The sequence below is a fragment of the Chrysochloris asiatica genome, unplaced genomic scaffold, assembly GCF_000296735.1.
Source record: "Chrysochloris asiatica unplaced genomic scaffold, ChrAsi1.0 scaffold00307, whole genome shotgun sequence".
Lineage (NCBI taxonomy): Eukaryota > Metazoa > Chordata > Mammalia > Afrosoricida > Chrysochloridae > Chrysochloris > Chrysochloris asiatica.
The window spans coordinates 1095893-1111513 of NW_006408825.1; the positions used below are offsets into that span (position 1 = coordinate 1095893).

The following is a 15621-nucleotide window of genomic DNA, read 5'->3' on the forward strand; positions in this document are numbered from 1 at the left end:
TTAGTGACTGTTACATAGACGGTGTGCACCTGTGAGTTTAGGAGTCATTCTGCATAGGGTCTGTAACAATAAATGTAGTGATCTTTGCATAGGTGGTGTGTGACTGAGTTTAGCAGTCATGTTACATAGATACTGTGTTGGCTGTTGAGTTTAGCACTCATTACGTAGATGGTGTGTAATCTTTTAGTGATTGTTGCACAGATGGTGTATAACTGAGTTTAGCGGTTGTGTACCTAGATACTGTGTTGACTGCGAGTTTAGTGATCGTGTTACCTGGATTGTGTTTACCTGTGAGCTTTAGGGGTCTTTAGACAGATGGTACCTGCAAGTGTAGTGATCTTTGCATAGATGGTGTGTGACTGAGTTTAATCGTCGGTACATAGACAGACACTGAGAGTTCTGGTCTGGTGAGGAGTTAGGTGTAAGGACACAGTCTTAGCCCTGATGTGCAGTTTGTAGGACCGACTTTGTAGCACTCAGAAGACAGCTTTGTTTTCCATTTAGCAGCAGTATTTTCCCCCGTAAGCCAATGTGTCCTGATTGTTAGTCTCCATCCACATGGGTAAGGTCCAGTCTATTTTGAAGAGACAGCTCTTCCCTATTTGTATTCTGACTTCCTTCCAATCTGAAGGACTCATCTTTCAGCACTGCATTTGACAGTGTCCCGGAGCTGTTCATGTTTCCACCTTCTGCCGCCGTATCAGACAGTGTCCCTTGCTAGTCAATGGCATTGCCTCTCCTCCTTCCCAGACTCTCGGAGCCTGGAAGCTCTGCTGGGACCTGTCAACACTGCCGGCATAGCTTCCCGCATCCCAGCCACAGCCACAGCCACACACAAGCTCCCACCATAGGGCCCGGGGAGACACATGCATGGTGGAGAGAAATCTGGAGAGGGCTCATTCTCCGGTGTTCATGGCCTGTGTCACGGCAGGAAGTCAGTGTGAGCACTGGTCACATTCTCTACATCTCCTGAGGGGTTTGGTGCTTCGGAGCCCCAGAAAGAGACACTGTCGAGGGCCCTTTACACTGCCTTCAGAATGTATGACACGAGGACCGGGGTTAGCTAACTGAGGCGAGGCGGTCCAGGAAGGAGTAGCAGTGCTTACAGTCAGCAGAGAAGGTGCTCTTGTCCCCCGAATAAGGAGAATGGTTCCACCAATAGTCTCAGAATTCTAGTTCTCTGAAGAGTCCTGGTGTGACACTGCAGGTTAATGTGCTGGACCACAAGCTTTTGTGAACTCTAAGATCAGTGGTTCACATTCACCAGCCGCTCCTCAGAAACATTATAGAGGGTCGTTATGAGTCAGAACCGACTCCACGGCGCCTAACAACAACAAGAGCTTCTGGTGACATGACTGAGGTGAGCAAGGAGACTTGGCATTCCCCTCCGTGAGGACCTTTGTGTGGCCGCCTTGTCTGTGGCCTGGTATGCCTGTGTCTCTGCTGCCACTTCTCTGCCTTAAAGATAAAGCGTCCCTGTGCCCCGCCGTGCTGACAGCTCATTGAAGCAGCAGGAACTTTGTCCGACTCGTGTTTCAAAGCTCAAGAAATGAGCTCTCAGTATAGTGGGTACTGGGTGGTTCATTAAGGGCCGTCATCCAGTTGGTAAATTACTGTTCTCTGTTCCTTCCTTGTGCTCCTGAATGAAGAGGCTGCTTTTAAGCAAATCCAGGACTTCAAGCAACTGAGAAATGAAAAGAAAGTTCTGGAGAAGGAGTACAAGAAGACGCAGGTAAGAGAGAAAGCAGCGGGTCCCCAGCTCCCTGCCTCTCGAGAGGAACTTGGTGATGCTGGCACCGTTGACTCTTACATTGTCTGCTTATGTTCGGTCCAGAATGGCTGCACTTCATGTGTGACAAACCCCCGGCCCTCGATCCCCTTCTGACTCATCGTGACCCTTCAAGACAGGGTAGAGCTGCCCCTCAAGCGTCCAGGGCTGGCATGGTTCTCTCTCGTGGAGCACCTGGTAGTCTCAGTCTGCCGCACGAATCATTGGTAGCTGAGGCTTCACCACGGCACCACCAGGCTCCTGCCTTCTTCCCTCTAAACATTCTTCATGTTTTGTTTTATCAGGAACGACTTGATGAGTTTTCTAAACAGAAAAATGAAAAGGGTGAGTCCTCAGTTTGCACTTGTTTTAAAACTGGTGTGGTGGGCAGTGTGCTTGTCTTTGTTTCTGAACCATTATGCCCTTGTTTCTAGAGTTGAAACATATTGGAACACAAATTTCAAGTGAATCGTACAGCAGCATAGATAAAAGTGAGTACAGTGCACTTTGTGCTTTAATCCTGTGCGTTACTTCCTCGTGTTGCTGCTATTGCCAGTGATTGGAAAATGCGAAGCTTAATTTTCATTCGATTCATGGCTGTTAGTACTGATACAGTAACAGTGATGGGGAAGTAGATCAAGTACAAGGATGACATGCAGGTGGACCAGTGCACAATTCTTTCAGTGAGCCAAGAGAGAAAATGAGGGGCTCTTCTGAGAACATGGTACAAAATGGTGCAGAACTCATTTTCTCCACGAAGAAAATGTAAGAGTTCAGAAGGTACAGTCACAAGGTCTTTGTGTGTGGTTCAAACTATGTCTTTCTAAATTCTCTTCTGAGTTTTTTTTCGGTTCAGGACTGAGGCAGTGAGTTAGTTTGAACATCTAATCCTACAAATCTCATTCCTAGTGGAGGCAGAGGAGGTGATCAGGAAATAATAGATGGAAATTTCTCTGAGCAGAAATCAGAGCTCAGGTGTGTTTGCATTTTGTCTCAGATCTCATTGTTAAGTGTTCTCAGGAAATGCACGTAAAATCAAAGGACGTGCAAAGGGTACTTACCGCTGGGATGAGGACACTCCATGGGCCATCTGTGTGTTCCCAGAAAATAAACTAACGTCAGGGAACGGAGGGGTTGGTTACTGTGGGGTTGAGGACACTCCACGACCATCTCTGTGTTCACAGGAAATGCAACTAAAGTCAAGGAGTAGAGGGGTTGGTACAAATGATGGCAGGTCGATCTGATGTCGGGAGCCTCCCTGCCCATTGTTAGCTTTCGTTTCCCTGGAGCATTTCCGACTCTTCCTCTTAGTAACTCGCTGCGGTATGCACTGTCTGGGGCACTGTCCAGGGCACTGTCCGGGCAAGGTGGGGAGCGTGGTTACCGAGGTTTCTATGTGCTGACCCATCTGGACTCTACAGGGCTGGGCCTGGCCCTGTGGGGGCGGTCTGTCCTTCCAGGATGTTCATGCTGCCTTCTTCCTCACAGGAAAAGTCAAGTTGCTTTTGAAGGAGCTCTGGCTATGCATCAACACAACCCATGGGCTCCCGGGAGCAGGCCGGGACCACAGCCCAGGTGAGGGTGGGACCCAGGTGAGAGAGGGGCCCAGATTGCAGTAAGGCCCAGGTCAGGGTCGGGGCCAAGTGAGAGAGGGGCCCAGGGGAGGGCCGGGGTCAGGTGAGAGAGGGCAGGTCCCTTGTCCTGGCTGTGGGTGGGGACGTGCTTGCTGTCAATGACAAACAGAATCAGGAGCACTTACTGTGGGTGTGGGGCCCTTGAACTTGGTAGCCCCTGATTCTGTCATTGAAAGAATGAACCGAGCTGAAGGGTTGCTTTACTGTGCACAACGCCTGGCCGCTGCGTGTGACTTCTGATGTTAGTCAGTGCATTTGACTTCTCCTGTTTGACAGCTGTGTCCGTCCAGGAGCGCTCCAGGACACCAGAGGGACAGACGGTGGAACCATGCACACCAGGTACGTGTAGGTGGCTCGAGGCTGCGCAGCTTCCTCTATATCACCCGCACGTGTGACTGATCCACCGGTGGCGAGCTTTGTTTGTCATGGAATTTACCAGTTCCATCTGGATGACCTCTTAGTACACCATCAAAATGTTTGATAGGAAATTATTGGAGATGTAAAAATAATATTGTTCAATTTTGACCCTTGTTTGCCATTTACTAGGCAGAAAATACATGGGATTTTCCCACAGTGCTTTATAATTATCAATGGGGTTAAAATGTTACTTTTTAAAACTGGACTATTGAATATATATTTCGGTAACTTTTAGAATATTCCAAGAAGTGATGGAGTATACTCATTTGCTTTTAGCTTCTATGTCCTCCCAGCCAAACCAGCCCTGCCTCTGAGTCGGTAGTGTTGGAGACTTACATTTTAATTCATACATGAAGTCAAACAAAACCACAGACCATTGGTTGTCATGTGATTCTGACTGATGGCTTCGGTATGTGAAGAGGAGAGCTGTGCTCCACAGGGCTCTCAAGGCTGACACCTGCCAGGTGCAGATCTTTAGACCTGTGAGGTGCTTCCAGGTGGGTTTCAACTGCCAACCTTGTGGTTAGTAGCTGAACACATGGCCATGTAAACCCGCAGGGAGGAACTTGTCAGGTAAAGGCACTGGGACTGTCTGGGGACAGAAAAGAGATGCTTAGGAACAGCCCCTTAGACAGGAGGGGTGAGCTTTCGGGTTCCTAAGGAAGGGTATCCTCACAGCAACTGTGGGGATCTAGTGGGCCCCTGGGAGTGGGGGGGGCGGCTGAGGGAGCATGGAGCATGACAGTGAGTGTTGGCATAGCAGTGCTGCCGAACATGGGGCAGGTGGTGGAGGGGAGCCTGAGCATGCTTGCTGGGTCTGCATTCTCAGAAGGGCATGGTCCTCACCCAGGCTCCCATGAGCACTCTCCAGCCCCTGTTCTGCTTGCTGAGTGGTCTCGCTGTGGTCCTTAAATTTCCTTGATGTGGACCACAGCCCCCCTATGCACAACAGAACAGAACACCGCCTGGCCCTGGGTGAACCTCACAGTTGTTGCCGTGCTTAACTACATAGCTGCTGCCTCTCCAGCCCATCCATTTCATTGGGAGTTTTCTACTTATGTGTTGGCTCTCCACTTTACCATGTATGGTGTCCTTCTCCAGGGACTGGTCCCTCCTGATAATATGTCCAAAGTAGGAGAGATGAAGTCTGGCCATCCTGGCTTGCTGGCTTGGTCACCTGGTTGTACTTCTTCAGTCAAAGATTTGTTTGTTCTTCTGGAAGTCCATGGTCCTTTTGATATTCTCCTACACCACCTTAACTCAAATACGCCAATTCTTGTCAGTTTTCCCCATTTATTGTCTACCTTTCACATGCATATGAACCTATTGAAAATACCATGGCTTGGTTCAGGTGCACCTTAGTCTTCAAACTGACATTATTGCTCGTGAACTCTTTGAAGAAGTCTTGTGCAGTTGATTTGCCTAATGCAATACATTGTTTGATTTCTTAACTGCTGCTTCCATGAGTGTTGATCCAAGCAAAATGAAGTCTTTGACAACTTTAATCTGTTCTCCATTTTTCTTGATGTTATATATATTGGTACAGTGGTGAAGATTTTTGTTTTCTTTACACTGAGGTGCAACCTATACTGAACGTTGTGGTCTTTGATCTTCATCAGTAAGTATTTTAAATCCTTTTTACTTTCAGCAAGCAAGCAAGGTTGCATCATCTGCGTATTGCAGGTTGTTAATGAGTCTTCCTCTAATCCTGATGCCACACTCTTCTTCACATAATCCAGCTTCTTAGATGATTTGCTCATCGAATCTTTCAATATTGCAAGTGGAGCCTTGAAGTTTTTTAGTTATTTCAGTTTCAGGAATGCTGAGTCTGTTTTTCTGTCTTGGTTTCCTAACTCCAGGTTTTTGTACATTTTCTTTTTTCTAATACTTGACAGTGTTCTCAAGCTCCCCTTTGAAATTTTCTGTTCAGCTCTTTTGCCTCCTTATTTCTTTCATCTGTACATTGAAGAGCAAGTTTCAGAGTCTGTTCTGGCATCCATTTGGGTCTTTTCCTTCATTCTTGTCTTCTTAGTGACCTTTTGCTTGCTTCCCATATGATCTTGATGTCATCCATAAGTCTTCTTGTCGTTTTGTCTAATGGAGCATTAAATCTGTTCTTGACACTCTCTAAATTTAGGTTGGATATTTTTTGCATATCTTGTTTTTGTTCTCGTAGGTGACGTCTTCACCATCTGTGTAGTGCCCTGGGTTAATGTGCTGAACTTCAAGGTATGTTTGAACTGCAAGGTCGGTGGTTCAAACCCACCAGTCACTATTTGAAAAACCCTATACCGGGTTGCTATGAGTCAAAACTAACTTGACGGCACTTAAGAACAAGCAAAAATGTTCAACGCCTTAGTTTTGCTCTCATGGTCTTATTTGCCATTCCTTCCCTAAGGTGTATTCAGTGTGATTCCTGTGTATTACATCTGGTGAGGTCCATGTGTGTCTTCAGTTGCCTTTCATGTTGTTAAAGAAGGTATTTGCAATGAAGAAGTCATTGGTCTTGCAAAATTCTGTCATGTGATCTCAGCATTGTTTCTATCACCAAGGCCGTATTTTCCAACTGCTGATCCTTGTTTCCAGTCTTTGCATTCCAAATCGCCAGTGATTATCAAAGTATCTTGACTGCATGTTTGATGTATTTCAGGCAGAAGAAGTTAATAAAATTCTTAATTTTCATCCTCACTGGCTTTAGTGATTGGTGCGTAAATTTGAACAGTAGTTGTATTAAGTGGTGTTCCCTGTAGGCGCAGGGATATCAGCCTATCACAGACAGCGCTGTACTTCAAGGTGTATTTTGAAATTGAACTGTTCTTTTAGATGATGAAGGTGACACCATTCCTCTTCAGTTTGTTGTTCCTGGCGTAGTAAACCACGTGATTGTTGTTGATTTTAATTGCTGTTAAGTCATTTCCAGCTCACTGTGGCCCTGGATAGGGTTTCCAAGGTACAGCTGGTGGGTTTGAACTGCTGACCCTGTGGTTCGCAGTCCAGTGCTGATCCTACAGTACCATACTGTGATTGTCAAACTCAGAATAGCCAATACTGTTACAGCTCACCAATGCCTAAGATATTGATCTTTGTGCATTACATTTCACTTTTGACAGATTCCAATTTTTCTAGATTCATACTTCACACATTTCAAGTTCCAATTATTAATAGATGTTTACAGCTGTTTCTCTTCACTATGAGTGTGTCCCATCAGCAAATGAAGGTCCTAAACACTTGACTCCATTTGCATCATGATGGTTAACAGTGCTTTGAGGGGCAGTCCTTCCCCAGTCACATTTTGAGTGCAATCCAACCTGAGGGGCTCACCTTACAGCACTCTATCTGACAGTATTCTAGTATGATTCATAATGCTTTCATATTCCTGTACTGTATCTGACTGTGTTTCACTGCTATTCCAAAGGTCGTCAGTGTCTAAACAGTCAAACAGTCTGCCTCCCTTCTTCCTAGACAACCTTTGTCTGGAAGCTCAGCTGAAATCCCTTCACAGTGGGGACCCTGCTGGTGTGTAGAGTACCGGTGGCATGCTTCCGGCATCACTGTAGGACCCACTGACAGGAGTGGTGGATTGGCCACGCAGCAGTGGGTGAGGGCTCTAGTGTTCCACAGCCTTTCTAAGCCATTTGTGGACCTTTTCTAAGTAAGCATTTACATTCTGGTCTGGCTGAGGTAGCATCTGATTGTGGTTTTGGCACACACTTTAATTGTTAATGAGTGACACATGGTGGCTCTGTGAGCCCAAGCTCTGCCCTTGGAGTCCAGCAGCCCCTCTGGGAGGAAGATGTGTAGCCAGCTGAGACAGAGATCAGTGCCCTGGGGACAGTCCCCTGTGGGTGCGGTGAGCATTTCATGTGCCTGTTAGCCCTGTGAATATCGTTTTTGGTGAAATCTCTTTTCCACACACAACATCCAGGACCTTTGCCCTTGTCGGATTGCCGTGTGTTCGTGTTGTTAAAGTTGTAGAATAGTGTATACGAAGGGACTTCAGACACTTTGTGAAAAAGATGAACAGATAGTGCAGTGTTTCCGTGAACTTTTAGGAACCATATAACAGAAAATACAAGGGGTCTCTAGAATTTTTACTCCCAAGCTGTCGGCTGTCTTTCCAGTTTTCCTGACAAAGTCCTGTAATGAACAAAAGACACACTGACCAAAACCAAACTGCTTCTTGGAGCCTGGTGGTGTCGTGGTTTAGTGTTGACCACTGACCACAGGACCAGCAGTTTAAACTCACCTGCCGCTCCTCTGAAGACAGATGAGGCCTTCAGCTCTGATGAAGGTGAGCAGCCTCGAAACTACCTAGGCTCACTGTGAGTTGGAATCAGCTCTAGGATGCTGGTTTGGGTTTTGGTGGATTTATTGCCATCACTGGAGTCCTGGTGGGGCGCTGTAAGATAAAACACTTGATCACAAGGTCAGTTTGAACCACAAGGTCTGCGATTCAGATCCACCAGCCGCACCTCGGAAATCCTATACAGGGTCGCGCTGAGTCGGAACCGACCGACGGCACTTGATAACAACCACAACATTGCCAACACTGAATTGTGGGAATGTTTTCCCATCTTGATACAGTAAATGTTTGACACATGTTTTTTCTTTTTCCCACAAAACCTGCTAAAGAAAAGAGACACAGAGACTCCTCGGAAGATAGTGTGTTATCTCCTCTCCGCTGCGGGTCCCCTGGTTCTGCAGACACGCCCCCCAGGAGAGCTGGTGTCTTGTCTTCCTGTAAACGTGTGGGAAAGGAGCGGCCCCGGCGGGCAGGCTCCCGGGGAAAGCTGAGATACGCTGAGAGCTTCCTGTGCGACCAGGAGACTACCGACTTCTCCGACCATGACCCGCCTTTCGATGAAGACCTACAAGCTGCCATTGACTTCTTCAAGCTTCCCCCTCCTCTCCTGTCTCCAGTGCCCTCACCCCCGCCCCCACCGGCCTCCCTGCCACACCCGGAACCCGACCCTTCTCCACTCGCACCCGTGAGTTCTGAGCTTAAAATGTGGTTTCCCAAGTGGGTGTGCTGTCTGTCCTAGGAAGATCGGAATAATCCAGGGATAGCACCTTGACCACCTTAGCTACAGGTTAACGTGAGCATGTAAACACACTGGCCAGTTGCCTATGGGCCCCAGAAAATTAGTGAGCTTCAGAAAGTTTGTGGAGATGGAATTTTTCCATGCATTTTCTTTTTTGAAGCCCCCTAGTGGTTCTGCAGGGTAAGCATTGAGCTGCTGACCACAAGGTTGGAGGTTCAAACCCACTAGCTGCTCCTTGGGAACCTTTTTTCTGCCAACATTTATAACATCATTCGTGGGCCATACAAATTTAATCAACTTAAAAATTAACCTGCTGTTAGGTCAGAAATTGATTTAACTTACCCCTAATGTGATGACTTTGGAGCCCTGAGATGGCGCTGTGGGTTAATGCGCCAGACTGCAAAGCCGTTTGAACTGCAAGGTCGGCGGTTCAAGCTCACCAGCTGCTCCTTGGAAACCCTATACAGGGTCACTATGGGTCGGCACCGACTCGTCGGCACTTGACAACATTGTTGAATGTGTTGGTTGGAATGCAGTTACCTTGGCAGGGTTAGACCAAAGGATTTCAAGGGCCTTTTACAGCCATGGGCCTGGCGTTCCCCTCCCTGCTTTACCGAGTCGAGTCACTGGGAGTGAAACTAACCAGGTGGCACTAAACAATCACAATATTTGTGTTGGTCCCTTTTTACTGCTCTGCGTTATGCTGTGTGTAGTTTTTAAAATCTTCACCACAACCAAATGGTAATTGTCCTGTGCGGTGGTGGCTTGTTACCCTGGAGACTAACTCTGTTTTCCTTGCCCTGGCCTCTACCACCTGACTCGTGTTAACTGTGACGCAAATGAATGGAAGGTGTCTTTGTTGGTGTCGAGTTTTACAGACACAGGAAACCCACGTATGCAGCACCTGTGCCCTGTACTGTAACGGACCGGGCTCTGTACCATCATTTGATGAGGTCACCCTCTTTCCATGTGGTTGTAAAGCAATTTGTAGCGTTCCTTAGCAAGTTTTCTTGAGGAATCGTTGGTGCTCTTTTTGGCACTAGGGCAGATGGATGCCTTGCTCTTGGGGTTCGCCCTAGAAGAAGAACATGTCCAGACGCTGTGCTTGGTGTGGGGAGCGCAGAGGTGGCTTTTTGCAGTGCGGGGACATCTGTGTGTGGACAGGTGTTGGGGATGGCATGAAGGGAAGGAACTGGTGTAGGAAGAGCTAGGTTCTGCGGGAGGCATGTTTGGTGCCAAGCTTTGGAGCCGAGACAGCAGGTACGATCAGGAAAGGCCACGTGCGTACCAGCAGGGTGGTTTCAGAGTCAAAGACAGATGGACAGAACACTCAGATTTTCATGTGGAAATGTGGGTTTCATCGCAGTGAGGCTGCCGGGCGGGGACCCAGGCAGTTCCTGGGGGCTGGTTAGAACAACACTGGGCCATTGGGTGAACCCCCTTGGTGGCCCTCTAGAGATGCTTGTTCTGGAGGATGGAGGCCTCAGATGCCTACCGACACAGAGAGTGTGTATAGGGAGGTCTTCAGGTGGGACATGGCAGGGCACAGCTCAGATACACAGCTGTCATGTTGGAGGGACTCTGGGGAGGAGAGAGGGTGGGGCCGAGGCAGATCCTGGGAGCCCTGGAGGAGAGGAACGGGGGGCGTGCCCAGAGTAGACGACCACCGTGCGAGGACTGCAGCAGTTCTTCATGTCCCCTCTGCACCGCTTGTCTTATAGAGCTGGGAGGTGAGGTCAAGTTCATGTAAGAGCCTGGTGGGAGGGGCTGGTCTTTGAAGGACAGGCGATGAGGGAGCAGAAGAGGGTGGGACGGGAGGAGGAGTGAGCGCAGGTGGAGATGAAGGAGTAGCTACATGATGAGGTGTGTCCACGGGATCTGTCCAGAGTGACTGTAGGGCCCGATCCTCAGTGTTTAGACTAGGGCTGCTCGAATTTTCGGAGAACCAGGTGTGCTCAGTGGAGCTCAGAAGACTTGTGGGGAAAGCCCCCAAATCCAGACCTACTGCCATCAGTCTGTGGGGACTCAGAGCCACCCTTAGGACAGAGGAGAGCTGCCTCCAGGATTTCCGAGGCTGTAAATCTTTACGGAAGCAGACTGCTGCAATCTTCCAAGGAGTGGCTGGTGGGTTTGAACTGCTGACCTTTCCATTAGCAGCCCAGCTCTCTACCCATGGCGCCATCAGGAGGAGAGGAGGGTGGAGACTCAGCGCATCAGTAGAGAGTCCAGAGGCTCCAAGTCCTTGTCCTCTGCTGTGTGATGTCGACCTTTCCCAGAAGCCACTTCTCCATGGCAGTAACGCTCCCTCTGCTGCGTTCTTTGCAGGAGTCCTGCTTTGGTGAGGATACAGACTCCAGTGAGGACGATGGGGTTCAACGTCACCACACAGCCGGCTCTGCTGCAGAAGATGACGCAGCTGCTTCTCAGAGCTACTTTGGCTCGTTCATAAGAAATAAGAGCAGCGGAACCCTGTTCCAACAGCCCCACGAAGTCCTCCAGGCTCCCCGCATGGCCCTGCCAGCCACACCAAGCCCATGCTTCTGGTCCAGTGAGCAGCCCCAAGGCCTGTCATCTCCCTTCCAGAATGTTCCAAACCGAGAGGCTACTGAGGTTCGGGAGGTGGACAAGTGTGTGCAGACAGAGGAGCCCGCCCCCAGGCCCGTGGGGCGGCCAGCTTGCTCTTCATCGCCGCTCAGCACGAGGCCATTACTGGATCTCTTTGAATGTGGGGGAAGATCCCTGTTTTCCAAGATACTAGGGTCACCCCCGGCAGGGTTCACCAGGCGTGCCCTGGCGGAGGAGCTGGCCTTCGAGTCTGACCGTGTGCGGGCCATCTCCGAGCTCTTCCACAGAGTGTCCCGGGAGCTGGAAAGGGGTCGGCGAGGTCGGCGAGGATTCACCTCAGAGGAGGAGAGCCTGGACACCGGCTTGTCACCCTCCTCTACCTCCGGAGCCTTGTCCCTCGGCAGTGGTCCCCAGTCCTCCTCCGACGATGACGCGCGTGCTCCATCCAGAAGAAGAGCCTTCTTCCGGGTGCCTCATGGGCAGCCAAGTCCCGCCTTGGTAGCAGCACCCAGTCGTGGCAGTCTGTCGTCCACGATGGCGCCCAGGTGCTCGGTGCTGGGGGACCAAGTGGAGAGCAGCTCCCACTCTCTGAGCCCCGTGCTGGGTGTGCCCACCTTCAGCGCTCAGTGTGCAGACGTCGTGAGAGGGGGCTCTTCGTTTCCTCAGTCAGTATTTATGAACGTGACAAAAGATGGCCCGTGTGAGAGCCAAGAGCTGGGAAGTCGGCTGCTGCCCGCCCCACAAGCAGGCTGGGTGCCAGGCAGCTTTGGCGTGGCTCAGAGCGCTTCCTGGCATAGAGATGAATTCCTGAGGACGAATGGGGAAGGGAGACTGAGAGCTGAGCCAGAACAGGCTCAGGAGACTGGTCGTCACCTACACAAAGCCGCACCATCACCAGAAACGAGGGAGTCAGCAACCAGACTCAACCTTCCTACAGAACCCAGCAGTCCTGTCCTGGCCAGGGCTGCGTCAGTGCTGCCAAACCAAGTGTCTGTCATCACCAAACAGGCCAAAGCAGACAAGATGCCAACGGCAGCACCGGGGCCCCTCCAGCTGCACAGGAGCGAGGCCCCGTTAGCAACAGACCATCTCAGGACTGGGGCCGATCGGGGCGGGGACGGGGGCCATGCAGCCCCGACAGTCGCGGCAGCCGCTGCAAGGACTTCGCCAGGAGGTTCCACCCCTCAGGGAGCGTTTGGTTCCGATTCTTCAGGTAGTGTTTCACCAGGAGAGCATTCTCCTTGTTCCACAAACAGTGGATTGTCTTTCTCTTCCGGCAGCATCCCAGTTCAGCTCCAACATGGCCACGAGGAGCTGGGGAAGCAGAGGCCGCCGCTCCCTCCTGTGGACCCGGGGGCACTCAGGATGGACGTGGACCAGCTTCCAGCGACTCCAGCTCCAAGGATGGTGCCGAGAGCCCTGTCTGCAGAGGACGTGCCATGTGGAGACTCGGGGCGCTCGCAGAACGAGGCCCTGGCAGTGGCACGAGGCTCTCCTCACACACCCCAGACCTGTGATGAACTTGAGAAGCCGAAATCCAGAACTCCGAGCAGTGCTTTTGCTGACGGTTTTGCCTCCACGGGTACAGCTTCCCCCTCAGCGCTTTTCAGAAAAAACAATGAGCTGCCCGCGCTTACACACAGTCAACTGCCCGATGCCCCGTATGGCTACACAGGCCGCCGTGAGGGGCCCGGGGACGACACTGAAGTGGAGGAGAGTGAGGCGTTCACGGGCAGTGAGGCTGAAAGTGAGGGTGGACCCATGGAGGGGGGCGGCCCCACACCTGACTTGGCAGACACTGGCGCAGCTGAGACGTGGCCGGGCCTGGAGGTGGGCCACCTGACCTCGGCTCTACAGGATGTGAACATAAGTGCTTTCTCGGAGATAGACACGCTTTCTACCTCAGAGGTGGTCAGCTTCCTTGAGAGCTGCCAGCTGAGGGATTTTAGCTCAGGGGACTCCGTGTCAGAATGTTCTAGCAAAGGCGCCCCTCCTACGGAAGTGAGTCAAGGATTGAAGGAAAGCCAGGGTTCTGGAGAGCAGTACAGGAAGCAACCCGGTGAGGAGGAAGCTGCCGACGCCTCCCAAGAGTCGGAGGTGCCCGAGGAGGTCTTTCCATTGGGAAACACAAGTCCACTCCCCGAGTGCGCACTGGAAACACTGTCTGAGGTCCTCACCAACATGGACCCTGAGCTGCGTGCACATTTTGAAGATTCTACTGCGAGTGATGCTGGGGACTTGCTGCTGCTAGACTCCCCTGACACCGTGGCTGCTGAACACTTTCAGGAGCAAGCCCTACCTCAGGAAGCAGCTCACTCCTCCCCACGGGCAGACCCCGGCACTGGGAGTGCGGCATCGGGTCATGAAAGCCTTCACAGCGCACCTGAGGCTGCGACAGACACAGCGGGGCAGGCGGCTGGTGGGGAGGAGGAGCCGGAGCAGAACGCTCATGGGTTTCCGCATCGGGCACCCACAGCGCCTTCAGAAACCATCGATATGCTCCTCCCCAAGGACCATAACCTGATGATCAGAAGTGGGGACAAGTGGACCATCATGAACGGCGTGGCACTTGTGTCCAGTGTAGACCATGTCCTATTGCCGGACAGCCCTGGGGACACCGGAATGGCTCCAGCTCAGAAAGGACTGGAAGCTGGTTCTGTTGCGGTGACCTCAGTAGACAAATCCCCAGAGATGGCTCTGATGACAGGCCCTGCGATGCTGAGGCCTCAGGGTAACCGCCACCCCTCAGGTTCCCGGGAGGACGCTTCCAGTAGCAGTCCAAGTGCCAACTTCGATAAAAGTCGCCTGCGGAACAGACCCGTGAGACCCAGTGTGCGGATTAGTTCTCAGATATACAGTCAGGATTTTGAGGTTCTGGTTGCATCCGATCACACGTACTACAACTCCAGACTCGAGCCTTGTGGCAAAAGTAAGAACCGATCAAAACTCCCCAACAAAGAGCCATCAGCCAGGCCGGCAAAGGCTTCAGCGCCAAGCACCGTTGACAGTGGGCAGAGTGAAGCGTCCCAGTTATCGTCAGGAGAAAGGGGCACTTCTGACACTCAGAGAAGCCAAACTCAAGCTGTCCTAGCCAGTGCCGATACCTCGACTCCTCCCGAGGGTCCCACCGACACACTGAACAAAATACGGCAGGAGGTGGGCCCCCCTCTTCCCCCGCTGCTGGCCCCCCTGATCGCGACACCGCCCAGGACTCTGCGGCCAGTCTCTCCGCTCATGTCCACTTGCAGCCCTTGTTCTCCAGCCTCTCCTCTTGGCCCCAGCTCTCCCTTAGACGACGCACCTGTGTCTCCCATGACGTCACCCCTGCAGGAGGGCGCCGGGCTGGCCTCTCCTCCCTGCACTTCTCTGTCGCCGTCCACGGCGCCAGGCAGTGAGAGGGCACTAGCCTCCCCTCTGCAGTTTTGTGCTGCAACCCCAAAGCATGCACTTCCTGTACCCGGCCGCCTTCCCCCAGGGGCACCAGGCCCAGCTGCTGCCGGGGGAGCCCAGGAGAACTCCGTTAAAATCCTCGACACCATGTACCCAGAGCTGTCAGCTAGGGCTCGGACCCTCAACATCCTCAAAGGGAACATCCAGCTCAGCAGAGGCCAGCCTGCTGACTGCACCAGTCTGCCTGGACCCGTTGGGGCCATCGCCAAGTTCAAAGCCATCACCTCTACATCGACTGCTTTTGTGAAGACGGGGGCCAGCGCCGGTGGTGACTCTAGTCAAGAGAAGTCCAGAGACTCAGAGGCTCCAAGGGAGCCCAGCGGGAAGAGGACGTTGTCCACAACTACACTGCGGAGTGCTAAAAGGTTACGCCTGGACAGTGGGTCCCCAGAGTCGGAGACCCGGGAAGCCAGGACAGAAGGAACCAGCCGAAACCTCCGGAAGAACGTCCGCCAAAGTGAGGTGGTACCAGCAAATGGGGAAAGAAACTCTTCCTTCCCAGCTGTCGGTACAGTTCCACAATTGCCTTTAAACCCCAAAGAGACCTTGGAGTCACAAGACAAAGCCATAGCCAATGCGCTGAAGAAAATTGGGGAGTCATCTTTCGACCTGTTACCCGTCATCCGTAGCCATGTGTATGTGGGGAATATCTCCAAAAAGCCCGTCATGAGAGACCAGGAGAAAGAAGTGGTGTATGAGTTTAGCACAACCAAGAAGGTGAGTACCCTGGTCAGACAGATGGAGG

The 15621-nt window shown here is 51.5% G+C and overlaps 1 protein-coding gene across 1 annotated transcript in view; it reads left to right on the forward strand.

Annotated features, from left to right (window-relative positions):
- Nucleotides 1-15621, forward strand: part of KIAA0947 (KIAA0947 ortholog) — a 51303-nt gene that overhangs the window by 18104 nt on the left and 17578 nt on the right. Inside the window, exons 8-14 of the mRNA XM_006874966.1 lie at nt 1650-1732; nt 2074-2113; nt 2203-2259; nt 3257-3343; nt 3679-3741; nt 8524-8807; nt 11187-15593. Of these exons, the coding sequence (XP_006875028.1) occupies nt 1650-1732; nt 2074-2113; nt 2203-2259; nt 3257-3343; nt 3679-3741; nt 8524-8807; nt 11187-15593 (5021 nt within the window). The remainder of the gene's footprint in view (nt 1-1649; nt 1733-2073; nt 2114-2202; nt 2260-3256; nt 3344-3678; nt 3742-8523; nt 8808-11186; nt 15594-15621) is intronic.